The following is a 25,413-nucleotide window of genomic DNA, read 5'->3' as shown; positions in this document are numbered from 1 at the left end:
TCAGAATTTCCCAGATCCCCCTTTTCATCAGCCGCAGCAATGACCCAACTCCCATAACCGCGTTTGAACCAGAGCCAAGTTTTCCTCCGCCAGGCAGACACGCTGATGACACCAATGGCTGCAGGAATTTTGTTACCCAGTGTGAGGTGACTTTCCAAGCCCAGCCTGGTTGGTTCGATGATGATGCACATAAACTGGCATATATGATGAATCTCTTCAGTGGACTTTCACTCAGCCTGTTCAACACTCCGCAGGAACAAGGTTCCTCCACAGCCCAGTCATTCAGCAATTTTTTGTCAAATTCAAGAGAGTTTTCGATCTCAGTATGGGGTTGGGAGCCTGCCGACCCCTGCTCCTGTGCTAAGGTAGAGGGCCAGCGAGGGACTATGCAGTAAAGTTCCACGTGACTGTTGTGAGGACAGGATAGAATGAGAGATCCCTAATCACTGCCTTACAGTGGGGACTGAGTGTTGGGGTCCGGCATGAGATCACAGTGCATGATGATCGTGACAACATGGATGACATACTTAATATGGCCATTTGAACTGACAACTGGGCAACTGAGTGGCACAGAGAAAAAAATGCCTCTAGCCACCTTCTCCTTAGATCAGCATTTTCCTGTACCCTCCCTCAGTACACAATCCATGGAGGAATGAGCTTGACACAGGAGAGCAGGTTCCTAACTCTATTGTGGCAATCCAGGACACTTCCGGGCTTCTAGTCCCAAGCACTCAGCAAAAGAGGAAATCCGTCAGCAGGAAGGGGACCTCTAACAGATTGATACCCCCTGCAAGCATCTTCCCCTAATAATGTAATGCCCCAGCTTGCCTGTCATGGAGGGGTCTCTGACCCATGAGCTTCAGACATTTATTCAACTGGGAACCTCATGGATATCTTTCTGGCATACAGATAGGGAGTTCTGACTCATAGATCGAGAGAAAATATTGCTGCCAAGACCCTGGATGGTCATCTGAGCACCAGCGAGATATATCTTTCTACAGAACCCCTCCAACCTGTGCTATAAGGAAACTATAGGGAACAGCTCTCGTTCTGTCTGGTTGATTTGCCTGAACTGTGACTGATGCTTGGTCTTTCCTGGTTATCTCAACAAAACCCAAGGATTAAAACACACAAAAATGCTGGAGGAACTCAGCAGGCCAGGTAGCATACAGGAAAAGAGTATAGTTGACATTTCAGGCTGAAACCCTTCGGTGGGATTTCCAGCATCTGCAGATTTTCTCTTGTTTGTGTTTGGAAAACCCAAGGATTGATTAGTCCCTAAAAGCACCCCAAGAGTGGGGACTGGCATGCCTGTCTGCCTGTCTGTATACAGCTCAAGCCCCTGTCCATGACACACCATCCAATGGCTGTCAACTGCTACTGTCGAACTGCCTGGTATATGTTGATCTTCTTGAGGCCTTCAGAAGCAAGAAGGCCACCTCGATGCCTCCACACTGGCCATATGAATGCACCATTGACCTGTTACCCTTTAATATTCCTTCCTGGGGTTGGCCCTTTCCCCTTTCTCATTCTGAAATGGTGGCCATGGAAGAGTATATCAAGAAGCCATTGGCCTTAGGATCTATCCATCTGTCAACCTCGCCAGCAGGAGGTGGGCTTCTTTTTTGTGAGCAAGAAGGATGGAAAGCTCTGTCCCTAAATTGATTATCTGCCACTCAATAACATCAAAGTGAAGAACGATTACCCTCTTCCCCTAATTGCCTCTGCAATCGAACATCTTCAGACAGCAACCACATTTTCAAGGTAGATCTGCATAATGCTTTTGTATCTGATAAGGGGAGAAGTGGAAGATAGCCTTCAACACTCCATTGGCCACTATGAGTACACCTGTTGCCTTTTAACCAATGTCCCTGCAGTTTTTAAAGCACTGGTCAATGATGAGCTTCGAGACATTTTGAATCAGTTTGCTTCTGTGTATTTGGATGATATTCTGATCTATCCCTGCTCTCACCAGGAACATGTATATCAGGTCTGGACGGTGCTCAGATGGCTCTTCGAGAGTAACCTTTATGCCAAGCCAAAGAAATATGAGTTCCACAAGGAACAGCTGTTGTTTTTGGGCTACGTGTTCACCCCTTCCAGTGTTCAAATGGACCCATGTAAAGTTCAGGCAGTCACAGAGTGGCCCAAAACTTCTAAGGTCAAACAGATGTGGAGCTTCATGGGGTTTGCAAACATTCTTTTCTGCTTCATCAGAAGCCTCAGTACCATTGCTACGCTACAAGCGCAGGTGGAAACAGGCCAGGGCTTCTCTGCTGCATGCTCAGAAACAACAGACCCGCCAGGTTGATTGGCTCTGTTGACAGGTGAGGCCTCTCAGGCCAGGGGAGGAAGTTCAGCTCCCATCCAGGGATCTTGCTTTGAAAGTCATGAGCCGCAGGTTGGCCAAGCGCTACGTGGGACGAATTATAGTGGAGAAGAGTATCAACAAGATCTCATATAGATTCTGCCTACCATCATCAATGAAGATGCACCCAGTGTTCCAAGTTTTCCAGCTCAAGATGGAGACTTCCTCCCTCCTTGCTTCAGTCTTCTTGCTTCAAAATCTCTCTCTCTCTCTCTCCCCTCCTCCCTCCCTCCCCCTCTCTCTCTCTTTCTCTCTCTCTCTCTCTCTCTCTCTCTCTCTCTCTCTCTCTCTCTCTCTCTCTCTCTCTCTCTCTCTCGGCACTTGGGTCATAACAAACATTCTTGTCAATTTTCTCACTTTCAGACAAAATCAATGTGTGGACATTTGTAAAAACAACCCGTCTGTTACCTGGGAACAGCCTGTTGTTAGAAACGATTTGCTATTAATGAACCTTTGCTATCTTTCTCTAATCAATCCACATCCTGTCCAAGTGACATCTAATTCTGTTGTTAATTATTCTTTCTCCACCCCTGAGGTTAAACGGACCGGTCTCCAGTAACTGGTTTTAACATATACTCCTTTTAAGGAAAAAAGAGACACATTTACGAATTTCCTGTTCACAGATATCACTCCTGAATCTATAGGTAAGAATCAGGGAGGTGCATCAGGATATAAAAGTGGGAGTTGGAAGAAAGAGCTGTGAGGCTTGGGTTGGAGGAATAGCTCCAGGATAAAAATTAGGAGCTCTGGGATTTGAGTCAGAGGAGGAGTACTATAGAATGGAAATCAGTAAAATAAATAATGAATTTAAGGAGTGTTAACCCTGGACAGCTGGTTTGTTGGTGAATCATCCTATTTTATTTACTCTGTAAGCTAAGGTCTTCATAGACATAGAGGACTGAAACTGTCTTTTCTGCCCACAGCTTTCCCAGGAACCACCACCCCCTACTTCACCAATATTTCTGCCACCCAGGGGTCATTTACAGTGACCAAGCAAGCTACTGACCAGCAAACCTTTGGCACATGGAAAAAAAACAAAGCATCTCAGAGGAATCGCAGACATGGAGAATATGGGAACTCCGGACATGTAGGTCAGATCAGGTTTGGAGCTGGCTTGCTCAAGCTGTGAGGAAACAACGCGAGATGCTTACATCTCTGTGACAGCAGTTGACTTTGAGGCCAGAATGAACTTGCTATTACATGATTAAATAAGTGCTTTCAAATGGATAAACACATCATTTCATAAAACTAGAGGCGCAGAATGAGCAAAGCTCTGACATAAAACTTGTCGAGGCAGGTTTCTGCTGTGACTGCAGTGTGTCTGTGTTGGTGACTGCAGAGTGAGATGCCTCACAATCAAACCTGCCGTAAAGTAGCTACGCCAGGGACTCTCCACTGGAAGAAATTGAATGGAGTCCAAACTTCAGAAAGTGTCTGTGCCCAGGGATTGGAGGAGACAAATTAATGAAGAAGGTCTAGTCTTTGACCATGCCCAATAGTACTGAAGTATTTACTGTCTAAATGAACAAGAACAGGGGCCACAGGAAGAGAAAGCAAACTGACCACAAATCCAGTCACATTGGCAAAGAGAAGCTGAATTCTCTGTACTCTACCTAAGGCAGGATATAGTTAACTTAAAGCCAGGAACGGAGTTTAATCAGATTGATTCCTGAAGTTGGAAGAATATCCTACAAGGAGAGATTGAGTAATATGGATCTGCTTCCTGAAGTTTATGAGAAAGCAAGGTGATCCCATTGCCTATTCAAGTGGTTAGCAGGGCTGAATTTGCTTTCTTCCACTGGGGAGCTGGAAATTTGGAGAAACTCATTAGGATGGAGGTTTGTCACTTTAAAGATTGAGGAGATATTTCATCAGCTATTGTGAATCCTTGAAATTTTGCCACCCTAGAGAATTGTGGATAATCAATTATCGATTATAATCAGACTTAATTTTTTTATTTATGCAAATTAATGAGGGCACTTGGTAGTAATGTACACTTAGGGTGAGTAATCTCTTCATTTGGGTTTGAGAAACAGGCCATAACTAATGGCAGAACAGGCTTGAGGGCTTAAACCTACTCAAATTTCTTTAGTATTTCAGTTTATTGGAATTATCTAAGATCAAAGAACTATCTGGCATTCAAATGCTACAAAAATAGCTATCATTCTAACAGTCGGTAATAGCTCATGACATCTATATATAAATTTAGTGAACAGGTGTCTATTGTTCAGAAGCAATAAATACTGCTTTAAACGTATGAAATTTATTTATTTAAATTCTAAAAGATAATAAGAAACAATGTTAAAGAAATTTATTTCATCTTCTCTCCTACTTGTATTAAATTGAAATGTGTTACTTGCTTGAAGTTAACTTTGTTAATTATATTGTCTAGTGATACAATTCAGCACATATAACTTCATTAACTGCTTCACACGCAGTACCTCACAGTATAAAACACAGCAGGTTTAATCAAAAATGCAAACTATCGGTGACATTTCTAGATATTTTTTCAATGAAACCAGCTCTTGTATTTTAAATAATATGCTCCATTGAATAAAATAATCAATTGCACATAAAGCTTCTGTCCACATCTTACACAACAGCACAAGGTGATGGGAAAATAACCAGAGGCAACATTGCATCAGGTGAAAGCTACTAGCATATGTGAAATTTCAGAGCCAATTTGCACTTTGACCTTGTTAAATTTGAGTTTTATTTTTTTTGTTACAGGAAAAGTAATTTAATGACCTTTAAGCTAATTGGGCAGACAAAGATGTGACCCTTTTCAAATTATTTATTATGAAGTGAATAAAATGGTTATTTAAGTGAAATCAATAGCTTGCATATAGAAAATTATTTCACATTAGTCTTGTACAAAATAATTATCCAAACATCAAAATATATATTTTCATCATCAGTGCATAAAACTATTAGCAGTAGCTGTATCTTATTAGTAAAACCCTAATGAATAGTTGCTGTGGTTACACTCATTAACTGTGATTTTTTTCTTCATTCCTGATCCAAATAATATTTTAATCCAAGCATAAAATTCCATATATCATGAATTTCCCATTCATACACATTTGTGGAATTTCTTATCCAGGCATACTCACATATTTAATCAGGTCACAAACTCCGATTTTTCTGAATTATACAATCAATTAATACTTAGAATTCTGTCAATCTATTTCCCCTATTCACAGATCAACTGTTAATGAAAATTAATAAGTCAGATGAAGAATCCTTATTTTTTTTTCTCTCATAACAGGTAATTTTGCTGTAAAACTTTTCTGATACACACACAGAGTGTGAAACTACAGCTGCCAATTTGACATGATTTTTTTTGTGTTTTACCAGGTGCACAGAGTTACACCATCCGCCATTTTGGGAAAGGTGGCAGTGTGGGTGTCACTTGTTGATGCTAGAAATACTTAAGATATCCTGACAACAATCCTCATGCAATGCTGATTTAATGTGGCTCCCGCCAACTTGCCAGCAAAGATTCAGCTAATTCTATATGTTCAGCAGGTGTAGGGGATCTGGCCTTTAGCAAGAAAAACTTTCTCCATTCCTTTGTTTTTCCCCATGAAGCTGTATTGCTTAAAGGAATCTTCATTTTCTTCATTGAGTGACTGATTGATCGATTGGAAGTTGTGTTGGCGTACAGATTAGCTAGGGGTTTGATTAGTGAATACTATTTGAATTTCTGAAGCTTGGTTTAGAAGAGCATTTAATTTAGGCTCAGAATAGATTTAACCAGATATAAGGGCTTTTGTGGGTAAAATTCCAAGCCCTCACCATGACAGGGAGGAGAAGTTAGAGATGGCCAGACCCAAATTTGAGAAGAAAAGTGAGCTTGAGAAGAGAGGGAGGACCTCATAAGAACTGTCCCTCTCATTCACCAATCCACCAAAATCGGTTTTAACAATGTCAAGAGGACTCTGCTTTTCCCAGTGGGTCTATGCAGTTAGTTGCCACCTGCTGCAGTCACACCTGCAGCTGCACGGCAGGGCCTGAACTTCATTGCCTAGCAACTGTGAGAGTCACCACTGCAATGAATTTCTATGCCTCCAGCTATTTCCAGGCTTTTGCTGAGAAGATTAATAACCTCTTGCAATTTGCAGCACATTGCTACAATAGAAAGACTACAAAGGCTCCCCACTGCAGTAAAGCCAAATTTTTCTCCTCCTCAAGTGGAAAGCAGCAGGCAGAGCAAGTGTGCAGGTCTGAGGACAATGGGGTTCTCGATAATACAAGGAACTGCTAGCCTCTCCCTACTAATTCTGGGGATGTGGCACTCAAACTTCAAGGTAGATGAGGACCTTGGGGGGTCTGGCCCTTTCTTTTCTGCCTCACCTCAGATCAATGATGATGAATGCTTAATCCTGGGTAGCAGCAGTGTGCTTTTCTCTGTTGTGGCTGCTAGTTATCAGTTGTAGGTTCAAACTTATGTCGATCTACATGGGGACAAGGGATAGGTGCTCATCAATTAGCACGTTTAGTTACAGTATTATATGGAGACAAGGTGGTGTCTCCGCTACTTGTTCTACTGCTTCTTATGTCTGGACAGCTTTGCACAGTCACCTCTTCAGTTCAAAGCAGCAACACTCACAATCTGGCAATCATACAGCCTTTTGGTGGTCAGAAGGTAGAGAAACGGGATTAGAGTTAGAAAGAAACAACACCAAAAAGTCAAACAGTCAAGGAGGGACTAATAACACGGCAGCAAAGAGAAGTCTGAATCCAAATGTCTCACCTCAGAAAATGAAAACATCCAAGATGGTATGCATCAATACCCAATCAATGTTCGTGCATCGCTGATAAGTGGCTTGAAACAGTCACACCATACAGGTGGCTACCAAGATGAATCTAACCATCTTCTGTTGACGTTTAGTGCCTTTAGTGATAGGGGATTCCATAGAGTAGATACGAGATTCTGTGGATGCAATAGAGACACTGGATGGTACGTTGCCTCCCGGGTGCCAGGATCAAGGATGTCTCAGATCAGGTCCATGGCATCTGAAAGGGGGGGAGTTAGCAGCCAGAAGTCTTAGTAAATATTGGCACCAATGACATAGGTAGGAAAAGGGAGGAGGTCCTGAAGAGAGAATTTAGAGAGCAAGGTAGAAAGCTGAAAAGCAGGGCCTCCACGATAGTAATCTCTGGATTGCTGTCTGTGCCATGAGGAACTGGTGCATGGGGCAGGGTTTCAAATTTCTTGACCACTGTGATCTCTTCTGGGGAAGGTATGACCTCTACAAAAGGGATGGGTTACACCTGAACCAGATGCTGACCAATACCTTTGTAGGCAGATTTGCTAGAACAGTTGGGGAGTGTTTAAGCTAATTTGGCTGAGTGAGAGGGTTGAGGATGGGGCAGTTGGAATACAAGCAGAGACAGTGTGAAGTGAGATTGTCTTGTAAAGTGAGGATAGGCAACTAATACAGCAAAATTACAGTCAGTGGGATAACTTGCAGGAGGACAATATCAAAAAGGGTGATGAATACAGGACTGAAGGTGTTATATTTGAATGCAATGTATGGAATAATGCAGATGATCTTTTAGTACAGTTAGAGATTGACAGGTGGACATCATTGACTCATGGCTGAAAGAAGATTATGGGTTGGAGCTTAACATCCAGTATACACATTGTATCAATAGGACAGGCAGGTAGGCAGAGGGCGTGGTGTGGCTCTGTTGGTAAAAATTGATATCAACTCCATAGAAAGACATGCCATAGAATTGGAAGACATAGAATTGTTCTGGGTACAGTTGAAGAACTGCAAGGGGAAAAAGGTAAGAGTTATATAAAGACCTCTGAGTAGTAGTCAGGATGAGGTCTACAAACTACAATGCGAGATACAAGTTGCATATCAAAAGGGCATTGTTATGATAATCATGGGGGACTTCAAACTGCAGGTTGATTGGGAAAATCAGGTTGTTGCTGATTTTGGATCCCAAGACAGAGAGTTTGTAAGAGATGGCTTTTTAGAGCAGCTTGTGTTTGAGCCCACTATGAGATCAACTATTTTGGATTGGGTGTTGTGTAATGAACAGGATTTGATTAGCCAACACGAGGAAATCTGCAGATGCTGGAAATTCAAACAACGCCACACACAAAATGCTGGTGGAACACAACAGGCCAAGCAGCATCTATAAGGAGAAGCACTGTTGACGTTTCGGGCCGAGACCCTTCGTCAGGACTAACTGAAAGGAAAGATAGTAAGAGATTTGAAAGTAGTGGGGGGAGGGGGAAATGCGAAATGATAGGAGAAGACTGGAGGGGGTGGGATGAAGCTAAGAGCTGGAAAGGTGATTGGTGAAAGTGATACAGAGCTGGAGAAGGGAAAGGATCATGGGACGGGAGGCCTCGAGAGAAAGAAAAGGGGGGGGGAAGCACCAGAGGGAGATGGAGAACAGGCAAACAACTAAATATGTTAGGGATGGGGTAAGAAGGGGAAGAGGGGCATTAATGGAAGTTAGAGAAGTCAATGTTCATGCCATCAGGTTGGAGGCTACCCAGCTGGTATATAAGGTGTTGTTCCTGCAACCTGAGTTTGGATTCATTTTGACAGTAGAGGAGGCCATGGATAGACATATCAGAATGGGAATGGGACGTGGAATTAAAATGTGTGGCCACTGGGAGATCCTGCTTCCTCTGGCAGACCGACTGTAGGTGTTCAGCGAAACTGTCTCCCAGTCTGCGTCGGGTCTCACCAATATATAAAAGGCCACACCGGGATCACCGGACGCAGTACACCACACCAGCCGACTCACAGGTGAAGTGTTGCCTCACCTGGAAGGACTGACTGGGGCCCTGAATGGTGGTGAGGGAGGAAGTGTAAGGGCAGGTGTAGCGCTTGTTCCGCTTATAAGGATAAGTGCCAGGAGGGTGATTGGTGGGAAGGAATGTGGGGGGGGGGGAACAAGTGGACAGGGGAGTCGAGTAGGGAGTGATCCATGCGGAAAGCAGAAAGGGGGGGTGGAGGGAAAGGTGTGCTTGGTAGTGGGATCCCGTTGGAGGTGGCGGAAATTACGGAGAATTATACATTGAACCTGTAGGCTGGTGGGGTGGTAAGTGAGGAAAAGGGGAACCCTATCCTGAGTGGGGTGGTGGGCATTTTTGATTAGGATTTTGATTTTGATTAGGATTTGATTAGGGTGCTTACGGTAAAGGAACCTTTAAGAGGGGGTGATCAAAATATGACAGAATTCATCCTGCAATCTGAGAGGGAGAAGCTCAAGTTAAATGTATATTAGAGCGGAGTAAAGGGAATTACAGCGGCATGAGAGAGGAGCTAGCCAAAATTGATTGGAAGGAGATACTAGCAGGGCTGATGGCAGAGCAGCAATGGCTGGTGTTTCTGGGAGAAATTCAGAAGTCACAGAAAAGATACATCTCAAAGAAAAAGTAGCATTCTGAAGGTAGGATGACACAGCCATGGCTGACAAGGGAAGTCAATGCCAAAATAAAAGCAAAGGAGAGGGCATATAATACAGCAAGAATTAATGGGAAGTTAGAAGATTGGGAAGCTTTTAAAAATTGACAGAAACTAATTAGAGAGCCATAATGAGGAGCAAAAAAATGAAATATGAAGGTAAGCTAGCTAATAATATCAAAGAGATAACAAAAAGTTGTTTCAGATATATAAAGAGTAAAAGAGACATGAGAGCAGATATTGGACCACTGGAAAAAAACATTGAAGAGGTGGTAACGGGGGACCAGGAAATGGTCTTTTCTTATTAGCAGCCAGTGACTAGTGGTGCTCCAGTGACTATGTGTTTGCATCGCTTCTTTCAATGTTGGATGATAGAATCGATGGCTTTGTGACCAAGTTTGTGGATAAAATGAAGATAAATGGAGAGGCAATCAGTGTTGAGGAAGTTAGGAGGCTGCAGAAAGGCTTGGACAGATTAGGAGAATGGACAAAGAAGAGGCAGATTGAATACAGAATCATGAAATGTATGATCATGCATTTTGGAAGAAGAAATAAAACTGTTAACAGGAGAAAATTCAAAAATATGAGCTGCATAGGGACTTGGGAATACCCATGCAGGATTCCCTGAAGATTAACCTGCTGGTTGAGTCCATGGAAAGGAAGGCAAATAAAATGTTAGTATTAATTTTGAGAGAACTAGAGTATTAGAACAGGAATGTAATGCTGAGGCTTTACAAGGCTGTGATGAGGCCGCACTTGGATTATTGTGAGCAATTTTGGGCCCTTTATCTAAGAAATGATCTGTTGAGATAGAAGAAGGTTCAAAGGAGGTTCACAAATATGATTCTTGGAATGAAAGGCTTATTATTATAAGGAGCATTTGAAGTCTCCGGGCCTGTAGTCACTGGAATTCGGGAGAATGAGAGGGGATCTCATTGACACCTATCGAATGTTGGAAGTCCTCGATAGAGTGGATGTCGAGAGGATATTTCTTAATAGTGGTGTGTCTAGGATCAAGGGACACAATCTCAGAATATAAGAACGTCCACTTAGCATGGAGATGTCGGTATTTCTTTAGCCAGAGGGTGGTGAATCTGTGGTATCCATTGCCATGGACTGCTGTGGAAATCAGGTCATTGGGTCTATTTAAGATTAATAGATTAATAGATCTTGATAAGTCAGGACGTGAAAGATAGGCGAAGGGGGTTAAGAGGGAAATGGATCAGCCATGAACAAATGGTGGAGCAGACTAGATGGGCTGAATGGCCTAATTCCACTCCTATGACTTATAGTCTTAAATGTAGTAGAACAATATGCGCAGATCTTGGAATTCTTTACTTTCTGCTGTGCAAAATATGTACTTTTGATTATACCAGTACAAACTTCAATCTTTAAAATAACAATGAGTAAAACTGGGCAAAAGTAAATGAAAAGTAGCGCAATAGTATCAGCACATACAGTACATTCACACCGAAAAGTGGATCCCCTGTGGTTCCTATCAGAAGCTAAGTGCAGAGTTTACAGTGTTTTCATCTTTGCCAAGGCACCCCACCTTCCCCAATATAATGAAGTGACATATTCCGTGCCTAGTAAAGTGTGGGTTGATCAAGAGGACAGAGACGGCAGTGTGAAGCTCACAAGTGAGCTAGAAAGCAAGCTGTGATCAGTAAAGAGAGCTGCAGTGAATTATCGAACATGATGCTCCCAACTGCAAAGGGAGCCTGAGAAATACAATGTGCAGGAGATCGATGTGACAGTGTTGACCCTTAAATTGCCATCTCATTCCAAAATCCTGCATGACGTGCTCCTGTTTTTTGTGTTAATAACAAAGGTTGTAGGTTTCTCCCAGAAGCTTCAATTTTTCTGCCCACAGCAGAAGAAGCAAATGCTTCACAACCTGTGGATCATTAGCTGTCAGGGAAATGTCAGCCACTCGAAGGTGATTCGTACTGGGAAGTGCTGAAGGTAATTTCCCAGTGGTCAGAAATTGACCCAGAAATGATTGTCAGTGCACTCTAATTTGTACAAAGCAACTGTTATATGCATGAAAATCATGTGCTAATAGATCCTATTTCTAGGCAATTGTGTGGCTTGAAGAACAAGTCATACATGAGAATCCTTCAACAAGTGGCTCAGGCCAACATCTTTCCACCACTCATACTACAATTATCAGTGGGGTGATGAAATTCTCAACTCTGGCTTGAATGAGTTAAGTTCCAATAATATTTGTGATCTTCGTCCTTAGAATGATTTGTGAGCATTCTATTGAGCCCCAGGAAGATCTATACCTGTGTTTCATTGATTATACCAAAGCTTTTGATAAGGTGATACATGAAAAGCTTATAAAAATCCTTCAGCCCTTAAGACGTTGATGGGAAAGATATCAGAATCATCAGAAGTTTGTATTGATAACAAAGAGCAGGAATCAGATTTCCAAATGAGACAAGTGATTTTGTCCAGGTTGAGAGGAGAGTCAGACAGAATTGTATTTTCTCACCCGAACTATTCAACCTTTATACAAAGAAGACTCTAAGAGAAATTAGCAGTATTCTAGGCATGATAACTGGTGGATACTATTTGAACAACTTATGAAACACAGACAACACAGTGCTGATAGCTATTTCGAAAGATAAGCTCCAGGAAATACAAGATGAAGTCATTGAAGAAAGTGCAAAGTGAGGATTGACTATCAACTGCAAGAAGACCAAATGTATTGTTGTCATAAAGAAGAAAGGAATACAGAAATGGGAACTGAAAGTAGACAATGAAACAATAAAACAAACATGGAAGCTCAATCACTTAGGGAGCAAGCCAACACCTGATAGTAGGGGTGGTGTTGAAATTAGAAGAAGGATTGGCATTGCTAAATGCATGTTTGAGTATTTGAGCAGGATTCTAAAGAGTAACATAATTTCTAGGGGTACAATATTTGGTGTTGTGGTGCTATGTTCATTCCACACTAACATATGGAAGCAATTGTTGAACAATACCAAAGCAAAATGAGGAAAAGCTCAAAGCTACAGAAACATGGTTTTTGAGAAGAGTGATGAAATATCATGAACGGACAGAGTAACAAATGAGGAAGTGTTACAAAAAGCTGGAATAAGAAGAGAACTGATATCATCAATCTGGATATGGCAGCTGGAATTTCTGGGACATATACTGAGCAAAGAGAAGCTCGAACATCTTGCAGTGGTGGGAAAAAATGCTGGAAGAAAAAGTCATGGTTGATGGTGCATGCCATTCATGGGTTACATCAAGGAATGGACAGACAAAGTTTTGAAGAGCTTTCAGATTAAAGACAGATGGAAGACTATGACCACCCACATCATATGACATGGCACATAATGATGATGATGATGATAATGGATATTTATCAAACTTGAAGTCTTCTAAATATAAAGTTCTTTTGGAAATATTCTGCTTGCATTGAAACAGAAGATGAGACATTGGTGTCTCAGTGGTGCTTCATATGATCTTCCTGGGATCGACATACTCCCAAGTTCTCTCTAATGCTATGTGGAAGTTTGGAGCCAGGCATGATATTCTTATTGATATTTTTATATCAGCTTCCAGGCAGGTCTGTCAATGTAACAACACTTTCACTGTGCACATTAATCAGCCATCACTTAAAGTCCAGTACACCAAAATTATTATTGCCAAGTAGAGAGACATGGTTTCTGAATCATGTGGAGCAGAAGGAATTGGAACATGGGCACAATCCCATTCCCTTCTCGATCATTAACAGCATCTAAAGGAAGCACAGCTTCAAGAAGGTAAAGGATTTCCACTATCTGGCTCTCTTTCCTGCTACTGTCAGGCAAGAGGTACAGAAGTCTCAATTCCCATATCACCAGGTTTAGGGACAGTTAATTTACAAAAACCATCTGATTCATGAACTGACCTGCACAATCTAAACCTACTTCACACAACGGTCCACCTCTTGCACAGATTTGTCTCCAACTGTCTTTTCTTTGCACTGAGGTCTTGTTTTTGCATAATCTTTTTTCTTCTCTCTCTCTCTTTACTGTCTTGTATCATTTATGAATAATGTACACTCAGTGGCCACTTTGTTAGGTACACCTGTACACCTGTTCATTAATACAAATATCTAACCAGCTAATCAATAAAAACATGCAGACATGGTCAAGAGCTTCAGTTTTTATTCTGAACAAACATCAGAATTGGAAAGAAATGTTGTTGTTGCTAGCTGGGGTGGTTTGAGTATCTCAGAAGCTGCTTATCTTGTGAGATTTTCACACACAACAGTCTCTAGATTTACAGAGAATGGTGTGAGAAAGAAAAATAAAACATCCACTGAGCAGCAATCCTGTGGGTGAAAATGTCTTATTAATGAAGGAGGTCAGCGGAGAATGGCCAGACTGGTTCAAGCTGACAGGAAGGTGACAGTAACTCAAATAACCATGTGTTACAATAGTGGTGCGCAGAAAAGCATTCTTGAATGCACAACATGTCAAACCTTGATATGGGCTACAGCAACAGAAGACCACAAACATACACCATTTGCCACTTTATTCAATACAAGAGCTACTTCATAAAGTGGCCACTGTATGTTGTCTGAACCAATGCATCTGTGATGCCACTGCAAATAGGTTTTCCATTGCACCTGTACCTTAGATGGACTTGTACACAGGTCAATAAACTCAACTTGACATAACTTGAAATGGATCTGAGAAGAAATACTAAATATGGGTAAGGATCACCCACAATCCTCCCTATGCTGGCCGCCCAATTAAAACATCATATTTTGTTCTTCACCAAGGTGAACCAATAGATTGGTCTGGCTCCTGCTGGATTTCTGTATCAGTTGTGCTGACTTCACTTTCAAAAGGAAAGAAACCTGTTATTATTAATTTAGGACATGCACTGAGTCTGCTGATGTTTCTACTATAGTAGGATAGCTAGCAGAAATAGACATGATTGCCAGGTTGCTGAAGTAGTAAATAATGTAAGATGCTTAGATAAGATATTGGGGTCCTTATTGGCATAGATTGCTAATAGCTGGACAATAGCAGCAGCTTATAAGGCTAATGGTGCATTTGGTGGTTAATGGGATCTAATGATATTTTCATGAATTTTGATCATCCATGTGAGATCTATAATCATGTTGTTTCTTTGTATCAAGACCTTTAGAGTCTGATTTGAATCTTCCTCCCTATGCCAATTGCATTGTTTGCCTGTATCACTGATCCAGGAGTCCATTTATGGGAAGTGGGCCACTCTCTGCCACACAATCAAAGCCTTCGTAGCAACTCTAGAAGAAGCAAGCTGCCTGCTTGAATAAACCATGTCTTCCAGCTAGTTTCAATAGAATAATTTCCAGCATGTTTGTCATGAAAAAAACAAGTTTTCTAAGTTTTCTGGACACTGCTTGCTGAAGCCATATCTGAGATTGCAGAACAAATTTTGTGTATTTCTGATCAAAAGGGGATCATATTGCATGATCTAAGTACCATCCAATTAAACCCTCAGACTGTTTTGTGTATTGTTCATTCAGAATTACTGTAGAATGTGTGACTAAATCCAGATATCTAAACTATACTTCTGGCAGCTAGTCATTGTAATCATTAAAAAATGAATGAGAAACTAAATGCGTTTCAAAATAAATGCAAAAGTATTTGGTAATTAAGTGAAATAGAGTTGTGAAAATGTATTCACTCATTCTACTTTTACTGTCTATACAACTGCATGCTTCAGAAAATTAAACTTCTTTAAGGAATAACTTCAGCAAAGATTTTCAAACACAGTTATTTTATCAGAATTTGTAACATGATAATTCTTCAAAACATATTGCTTGATTAGCTAAATTCTGCATTATCCTCAAATATACAACTGATCTGTGTTTTACTACAGATCATTCGAGTGTTTTTAGATTTTAATAAAATTAAATCAGAGTTCGTGGTATGATTTAATAAGAATCAAGAGTCCTGTTGCTTCAGAGCTGCAACACTTGCCACAGAACACATTACCAAAGAACAGCATTCTACATTTCTCTGGGTCTCCTCACCTGAAGCCACTAATAGCTCATGCTTCAAATTCCATTCTCTGGCTCATAATATGTAACTTCCAATACAGAGCTGAAAGGTCGCTATTATACATAACAAAAATTAAGCCCATGTTCTTGGTTGCCTTACTGTTCTTCTAGTTCAACTACTCCAATAAATGAACATGTACAACAAGCCAAAGGGCTTTTTATTGTAAATTTAATTCATTTCTCTAGACAACTGTGAAATTTGCCATTGACATTAGTCATTACCCCAAGGCAAACTAAAAGATGATCTCAGTTAATAAATGATCCTTAACAAGGAACACTTCTATCTACTGTGATAATGGCACAGGCACATTTTATTAATGCAGGCTAGCTTCCTGCCAGAATCATAGGATTCTCAACTATTTGGTGTCTGCTTGTTTCCTGTTCCCACTCATGATATTAATAATTATGCAGTGGGATAATTAGCAACACAAAGAGTCATTCCTACCAGCTTGCAGCGAGATTTTTTTTAGCATGTTAACCTTCTGGGAGCAGAAATGACAAGCTCAGTCAAATAACCAACACAGGTTGAACTTGCAATGTCCAAGAAGGTTAACTATGTATGGCATCTTTTGCCTTAAATGAAAAATAAAAACACATAGAAAGTCATTTTATATTATCTGTTCTCTACATGCAAAACAGGCTAAGTAATTTAAGCCTGAATCATAAAATGCCTAAAACGTCTCTATTTATATCGGGTTGATATTTGGTTGTTCACATGATTTTAAACCTTTATTTCCAAAACTAATATTCTTTGAGATTCCTAATATCGTCCATACAAAGGGAAAATATAAAATAGAGGAAATGACAAAAGGTAACTTATATAAAAACACATCTCATATGCTTGTGCATTCACTATTTAGCAAAAATGCAAAAGAAATCAAAGAAGCAAACACATTCAATATGCATGTTTCACCTTTTCTCATTCATTGTTTCGACTTCTTAAAATAATAGGGCAGAAAATAAATGAGGCAGCTGTTTCACTGTATTGAGGAACTGTGCTTTGGAAATATAAAGCTTGAAGTGCTGCATCTCAATAGTTGCCACCGTCTCTCCAATCACTAAAAGGAACACCTTGCATTCATCTTCATGGGGATTAACAAAACTGGCTTCATAGCTATCCTCTTTTTTAATAGGAATTAATCTCAAACTCCATGCACATTCAATTAAGCAGAAAAAAATATTTTTCAAGGATATTAATTAAATTATTGAAATATAGTGTGTTAGGTCAAAGAAAAATGAAGGCATGCAAAAATTATCTGACAACTTGCAATTCACTATTTTTGTTTAATAGCCTGAACAGTGGAAGTATCATTCTTTATCCTCAATGATACTTTTAACAGCAGTGACTCTGGCTGTAGGAAATACATTGCTTTATGCAAATAAATATCACAAGAGCATTGAAAATTTCATTTAAAATATATTTAAGTGCTATACAATATTTAAAACAGTTGCACTGACCGGTAGTATGTAGTCTAAGCCATTCCTTTTAGCCACGTCCCTGGCTGTGTCCTCTCCCTCGTCAATCTCTATGGTGTAGTAGTTGAGAGGACTAGCAGTCTCCTTCCCCCTAGTGGTTACTAATACACTTTGCAGGAAGCAGAAGCAAAATGATAGCTGGACCAGCTTTCGAAAGGCCATGAATCTAAACGTGAAAATAGGAAAAGAATCAGACAATAATTATCACACGTAAACCCTTCCGGCTCTGATGTTGGTGGCAGGAATTTAATCATCAGCAGACAATATAATATACTTATGTACTTAAAGTTGCATTTAACAACTAGTCTTGACTTGTTCGTGGTTTTATTATTTAATAAAGGTTGTATTTACAAGTATGCCTAGTAGAAAGCAAAGTTATCTCAAAAGATGGACTTTAAGGATACAACTTTACCATATAAAAATTCAGTCCAGGAATTTAAAAGGCTGCAGTACATTCATGGTAAAATTTGAGACACAAGTTGAAGCGACACATTCACTCTGCTGCTTTGGGCACAAAACCTGGATCCTTGGTGCCCATGCTGTGCTTCCAGCTAGACCTCCAAAATGGCACCTGCGATGCACACACCTGTGGGGGTGATATGCACTTACTGGCAGAAGCATACGCACAGGTGTAGTGAATTCCTGCCAGAAGTAAACAGAGTAGGAATCTAATGTGGGGTAATTGAGAGTGCAAAACCAAAATTGGAACTGTCAAATTGAAGTCCGGTGCTCCTGCTCTTGCCTTCTTTTACCCTTGAAAGTCTGGATACTCTTCAGCCTTAAGTTGTCATTACTTAATTGCTGGTCAGTTTTTTCTCTAATCCTATAAATAAAGGGCAGGGGTTCCCAACCTGGGGTCCATGGACCTCTTGCTTAATGGCATTGGTCCATGGCATTAAAAAGGCTGGGAATCCCTGGTCTAGGGTGAGAGGGGAAAGACTTAAAAGGAACCTTCAGTAGGTCAAATTTGAAGACAGAATACAATATATTAATGGTAAGACTCTTGGCAGTGTGGAGGATCAGCTAGATCTTGGGATCTGTGTCCATAGGGCACTCAAAACCGCTGCGCAGGTTGACAGTGATGTTAAGAAGGCGGGTGGTGTGATGGCTTTCATCAACTGTGGGATTGAGTTTAAGAGCCATGAGGTAATGTTAAAACTATATAAGACCTTAGTTAGGCCCCACTTGGAGCACTGTATTCAGTTCTGGTCACCTCACTACAAGAAAGATGTGGACACTATAGCGAGAGTGCAGAGGAGATTTACAAGGATGTTGCCTGGATTGGAGAGCATGCCTTATGAGAATAGGCTGACGGAACTTGGCCTTTTCTCCTTGGACAACAGAGGATGATCTGATAGAGGTGTATAAGATGATGAGAGGCATCGACCATGTGGATAGCAAGAGGTTTTTTTTTTCCCGGGGCTGAAATGGCTAACACGAAGGGGCATAGTTCTAAGGTGCTTGGAAGTAGGTACAAGGGGGGTGTTTGAGGTCAGTCTTTCACACAGAGAGTGGTGGGTACTTGGAATACACTGCCTATGACAGTAGTAGAAGTGGATACAATAGGGTCTTTTAAGAGACCCTCAGATAGGTACATGGAGCTTAGAAAAATAGAGGGCTATATGATAGGGAAACTCTAGGCAGTTCCTAGAGTAGATTGCATGGTTGGCACAACACTGTGGGCCAAAGGGTCTGTAATGTGCTGTAGATTTCTAAGTTTTATGTTTTTATGCCTGAGAGGCAACTTTTTTTACCCAGAGAGTGGTGAATATAAGGTATCAGCTACCTGAGGAAGTGATTGTGGCAATACTATCAATATTATCATTTTAGAAGCACTTGAATAGGTATATGGAGCAGGAAGATTTAAATAGATATGGGCTAAACTCAGGAATCTGGGAGGTGGGTGGGCACTGTGGTCAGTATGGGCGTGTTGGGATGAAAGGACTGTATCCATGCTGCATTACTCTAAACATCTGGTGGTTTTGGACATTTTTTACAGGAGTGGCAGGAGAAGGTCTATTTGTCTGTTTCAAGGCTTCTATACAAACAATATGTTCCCACGATTAGTTGTATTACTAGATGTTTTCACTTCTAATACAGAGAGCTTTCATGAGAGATTCCTCACAAGTTAAGAAGTGCTCAAGTGTGTGGAGAACAGGGCATACTTAGAGGAGGAAATGGAATCACATATCGATCCAAATCCCGGCTGTTTCCCTCTGTAGCACTTCTGAGATTCAGTGAACCTTCCTCATGGAGATTTATCATCTTCTGCACCTTCATTTGCTGACTCAAAATATGATGGTTTTGGATTCACGGTCTACAAAGTCATATACCCAAAAGGAGAATATGTCCTATCCAAAATCAGTTTCTACAGGTACCCTCACTCTAGGGAGGTTATACTTTATCAACCTAATCTTTAAAGACCAGTTTACTTCCCTATCTAGTCTCTCCAGCAAGATAAAGCTGCCAATACCTACTACCCGAGTGGTGGGTCCCCCCTCCCTACCAACACCTCCACAATTACCAGCAGCATAGGTGCACAATAAGCTGCGTGTTTAGCCCTCTGCCTTACTCACCTTATACTTATGACTTTGAGGCTAAGCACAGCTCCAATACCATATATAAGTTGGCTGACAACACCACTGCCATTTGCCGAAACAGCATGTAGGAGGGAGACTGAAAACCTGGCTGAATGGTGCCACAACAACAACCGTTCACTCAATGTCAGCAAGACCAAGGATCTGATTATTGATTAAAGGAGGAAGAAACCAAGGTCCACGAGTCTATTCTCAATGGGGGATCAGAGGTGGAGATGGTCAGCAACTTTAAATCCCTTGATGTTATTATTTCAGAGGACCAATCCTGGGCCCAGTATGTAAGTGCAATTAGAAAGAAAGCACAGCAGCACCTCTATTTCCTTAGGAGTTTGTGAAGATTCGGTATGCCATCTAAAACTTTGACAAATTTCTATTAGATGTATGGTGGAGAGTATTAACTGGATGCATCATGACCTGCTATGGAACCACCGATGCCCTTGAAAGGAAGAACCTACAATAAGTAATGAATACATGGGTAAAGCCCTCTCCACCATTGAGCACATCTACATTGTGCCCTACCCCAGGAAAGCACGATCCATCAAGGACTTCCACCATTCTCTTCTCTTCTTGCTGCTACCATCAGGAAGGAGGTACAGGAGCCTCAGGACCCACACTACCAGATTCAGGAAATTTATCATTCCTCAACCATCAGGCTGTTAAACCAGAGCTGAAATCTTCACTCAGCTTCATCACCCCACAACCTATGGACTCACTGAAATGTTCCCACAATGTATAGACTCACTTTCAGGAACACTTCCTCTCAAGTCTCAATATTTATTGCTGATTTCTTATTTTTGTTTTTTCAATTTTCTTTTATCTTTTTGTATTTGCACAGTTTGTTGTCTTTTTCACATTAGTTGTTTGTCTTGTTATGTGCAGTGTTTCATTGATTCTACTGTGTTGCTTTGTATTTACTGTGAATGCTGGCATGAAAATGCATCCCAGAGCTGAATATGGTGATGTATATGTATTTTGATGATAAATTTACTTTGAACTTTGAAGAGATACCCAGTAACCAAGTAGTTTAAATACAGTTTATTTTACTTTTTAATGGTAAACATTTAAATTTAGACAAATAGTTCTTAACACACATTTAAAGCTCACAGTGGATTTCTGATTTAAAAAAGATAATTGATGCACCATCAATAACTCTGAGACGTGGTTTAAGGTAGGCTTTTATTGGCTGGAAGAAAGAACAAGCAGCAAGTGACCATCACACAACATCCTGGAGACTGAGGGAGGAGCAGTGCCTCCAATCACCTTTATACCGGGTTCTGTGGGAGGAGCCACAGGAGCAGTCAGCAGGGGGGCGTGTCCAGACAGGTATATGTAGTTCACCACAATAACCAAATTACAAAAAATTTTAAAACTACAGGGGATTTCCAAATATAGGTACATTTCTTATGAACTAAAAGAACATTCTCACAAGTTGCAGATGAATGACTCATCCATCACAGAAACCAAAAATTGAGGAACGAGTTCCAGTTCTTTTAGTCTTTACATGTAATCCCCAGTTTATATTGTTTTGCTGCAAATTGACATTACCTTCATGTGATGTTTTTCTCATATCTCTACTGGGACAATGTAAAGCTTCTGAAGTCAGAGATCCCAGACACCCAAAATTAATGCTGTGAGGGCTGACTCTCTGAGTATACAAACATTCCATCTCTAGCTATATCAATAGTACGTATGACAGTATCACAAGTGCTAAATGACAAAATCATTCTGGTCTGCAAGTTTCTTTGAATTCAGTCACAATGATGCAAATAATTTTGCCAGTGCCATATGGTTTGAAACAGGCCAGTTAACATAACCCCATTGTCTTATATTGATGGGCCAACAAGGCTTCACTGTTTACTTGTTTACAACAAGCAGCTGAGCAAGATATATTAGTTAAAAGTTTAAAACAACTCTGACCCTTGGGAAAGGCCATGCTGCTGTGCTAGAAAGCTGAGGTTCATAAGAAGCCCCTTGGGCCTGGAAGGTGAATGTCCATCACATGAACAGGTCAAGGACACCGGTGTCAGTGGTTGATCATCAAGGCAAGTGCAGAAGGTGAGCAGGTGCTCAGCACCATCTTCCAGCCTCTCACTCACTGCTGCCAGAGGAAAGTATCTGTGTGTGACACACTCTCTCTCCCTCTCTCTCTCTCTCTCTCTCTCTCTCTCTCTCTCTCTCTCTCTCTCTCTCTCTCTCTCTCTCTCTCTCTCTCTCTCTCTCTCTCTCTCTCTCTCTCATGGTTTGTAGATTGGACTCTGTAGTTCATGTTATGATGTGTTTCTTGTTTCTGATCTTTTTTCTTGCTATTTAGTGTGATTTTGAATCGGGGTGGCTTGCAGATAATGGACTCTGAGCTAAACGGAAATGCCTGGACTCTTTTTGATCTTGTGTTCTATATTCTATGTTTTTTTGCTTTTTTTGTTGCCATTTGAATGCTTTGTTTTTTTTGCATTTGAGGTTTTTCTTTGCATGTGTTCCATTGTTTTTCTTTGTTTCGGGGCTGTATGTGGAGAAGACGAATCTCAAGCTTGTATATTGCATACATACATTGGTAATAAAAATAATTTGAATTTTTGATACTTTATAAGTCCTCTTCTTACAGGCAATTATCTTGAAGTTACCATCAAATCTGTGAGAGTGATCACTGCAACCCTATGTGTGGAGACTGAACTATCATAAGTTGCAGGCTTCCCATTGACTACTTCCCTATCACTTCAAATGTCAACTAAGCTTTACACTAAATATTTTCTGAATTATAAAAATAATGTGTAACATAAGCCAGCAAATCATGTGAAGAAAGTCATGCAGTAAAGAAAATTGGGGCAGAGTAGATGGCCAGTATGCTGATTTGCCACTTCTTGGACATTCTGGCCAAAATGTAGGTGGTAAAGAGCCTGAAGACACTCTGAACATTTCAGGAGCAGCTTCCTCCCCTACCCCACTGGATTCCTGAAAGGACAATGAATCCATGAACACTATCTCAGCAATTTTTTCTGCACAACTTATTTAATTATTCTCTTATAGATACTATTTATTGTAATTTATAGTTGATCATGTATTATATGTTGATCATGTAATTTATAGTTGATGATGTACTACTGCCACGAAACAACAAATTTCATGACATCTGCCAGTGATATTAAGCCTAATTCTGATTCTGAATGTGATAGAACAGAGGAATCTAAGAATACAAATCCGTAATTCCTTGAAAGTGGCATCTCAGTTTGCAAGGAGAGCTTTTGGAACACCGGCCTTCCTTAATCAGTGTATTTAGTACAGGAGTTGGGATGTTATGTTGAAGTTGAATAAGAAGTTGGTGAGACCTAATTTGGAGTATTGTTTGCATTTCTGTTCACCCACCTACAGGAAAGATATCATTGAAAGAGTCCAGAGAAAATGTATGTAGATGTTGCCAGGACTTGAGGACTTGAATTATAGGGAAAGGCTGTCTACAATATTGACTGCTTATTTCTCCCCAAATATGCTGCCTAACCTGCTGAGTTCCTCCAACATTTTGTGTGTGGTTTTCTCCTGAGTTGAGCTGAGACTAGAATTAGAGGAAAATAGGTTAAGGGTGAAAGGTGAAATAATTAATTTGAATCTGATTGAGAACTTCCCTTAGAGGGTGGTGAGAGTGTGAAGCAAGTTTCCGACAGAAGAGGTGGATGCAAGTTTGATTTCAATATTTAACAGAAGTTTGCAAAAGGTCATTGATGGGAGGGGTATTGAAAGTTATGTCCCAGATGGGACCAGGTAGAATAACAAATTCTCCATGAACTAGATGGGCTAAAGGGCTTGTTTCTGTGCTGTAGTTCTCTATGACTCTATCATGCAAAACCAGGTGGGAGGAGATAATGAATCTAGATAATAGAGTGGGGAAAGAAAGGAGGGACATTGGAGTGTGAAAGGAACATGGGGGTATGGGTAACCTGAAACTAGAAAATTAATTGTTCATGCCATTGAGTTGTAGACTACTCAAATGGCATTTGAGATGTTTAGCCTCACAGTGGCAGTGGAGAAGATGGAGGACAGAGTGAGTGACAGAGTGGGAGGAGGAGTTGAAACAAAGTGCATGTAGACACCCAAGATGGCTGTTGCAGGTCTTCCACAAAACAGTTGTTCAGTCCATGTTGATCTCACCAAAGTAGGAGGGGCCATATTGGGAGGACTGAATGCAATAGACGAGGGGTTTGTTTTTCAGTCTAGATTCCAGTAGTAGCAGTCTCTTGCATTGGCATAGAATAGAGAGGTATGGCAACTACAAATGGCCAGTCTGAATGTAATCAGAAAGACAGGGCAAGTTATCTGAAATTAGAAAATTCAATAATGTACCTTGTAGACTGCAATGTGTCCAGCCAAGAAGAAAAGTGTTGCTTCATAAGCTTACATGGGTTTGTTCTAACAGTATGGGGTGATGTCAAAGTGGGAGTGGAGTGGTGAATTAAAATGGCAGACAACCAAAAGCTTAGGGTCACTCTTGCCAAATGAGTGCAGGCACTCTACAAAAATACCCACTATGTGTTATAACACCCGACCATCATGCAGTACATACCATAGCATTAGGACAAGTCTGTTAGGATGGGAAGCAGCTACTTTCCCCAAGACGTAAGACAACTGAACTCCCTGACACCATCCAGGTATTATCATGAATAAAGAACCAATAGCATTTTACTGTTTACGTTTTAACTTGTATCATACATGCACCTTGTTATTTGTTAATTTATTGGTGGTAATTTTACTTTATGCATTATGTGTGGAGTTCACGTACTGCGTTGGGCACCTTGGTCCAGAGGAACTTTGTCTTGTTTGGTGGTATATATGTGTACAGTTAAATGACAATAAACTTCAACTTGAACTTGAAAATGTAGAGGACACCATACTGTGTACACGGAATGGAATATACTAAATAAAGTGATTTGTTTCAAATTCTAGAATTTTCCACTTCATTACTTTCTTTTCTGCTTGAGTTTTCAGTGTAGTTGAGTACAATAGCAATAAATATATTGTTAATTTCCTCGTTCACAGCACTTGGGCATCTCCTCCTCTGACTATCACAGTCTCTGCTAAAATTCAATGCAGGCGTGCGACCCATCGCAAAAGCAAGAGATTCCAAATCACATTTAGAAAACATCATGCCACATTGCACATAAAAGTTGACTGTCCATCTTCTACGTTCCAATGTGTTCTGTTTCTCATGGACTTTTAGCTCTGCTAGTACCCCACCTCTGTGTTATCTAAGTGGCTGGAATGTCGATGGTGCAATGCAGGGGAGGAGTGTTATAGATGAAAGAATGTGAGGGCTAGTGATTAGTGAGTAGGGATGTGGATTGTGCTAATGCAGTAGCAGGGAACCACAGACAAAGCTCAGAAGAAGAGACAGGGAATACAACAGGGATGATGTCCGACGTTCAGGAGTTTCGTTAATTGTGTTATAGAGTGCACTTATTTTTGTAATAGAAAACTAGGTTCACTGTGGAC

General features: G+C 40.7%; 1 protein-coding gene across 2 annotated transcripts in view; it reads right to left on the bottom strand.

The window, feature by feature from the left end:
• LOC140726749 (PC3-like endoprotease variant B) overlaps window positions 1-25,413 on the bottom strand; it is a 753,656-nt gene that overhangs the window by 653,963 nt on the left and 74,280 nt on the right. For both annotated transcript variants that reach the window (XM_073043532.1, XM_073043531.1), the window contains exon 2: window positions 17,321-17,504. In XM_073043532.1, the coding sequence (XP_072899633.1) occupies window positions 17,321-17,500 (180 nt within the window). In that variant the 5' untranslated portion in view covers window positions 17,501-17,504. The remainder of the gene's footprint in view (window positions 1-17,320; window positions 17,505-25,413) is intronic.

The sequence above is a fragment of the Hemitrygon akajei genome, chromosome 4, assembly GCF_048418815.1.
Source record: "Hemitrygon akajei chromosome 4, sHemAka1.3, whole genome shotgun sequence".
Lineage (NCBI taxonomy): Eukaryota > Metazoa > Chordata > Chondrichthyes > Myliobatiformes > Dasyatidae > Hemitrygon > Hemitrygon akajei.
Note: the sequence above shows the minus strand (reverse complement) of the source record. Positions and strands in the feature narration are given on the sequence as shown.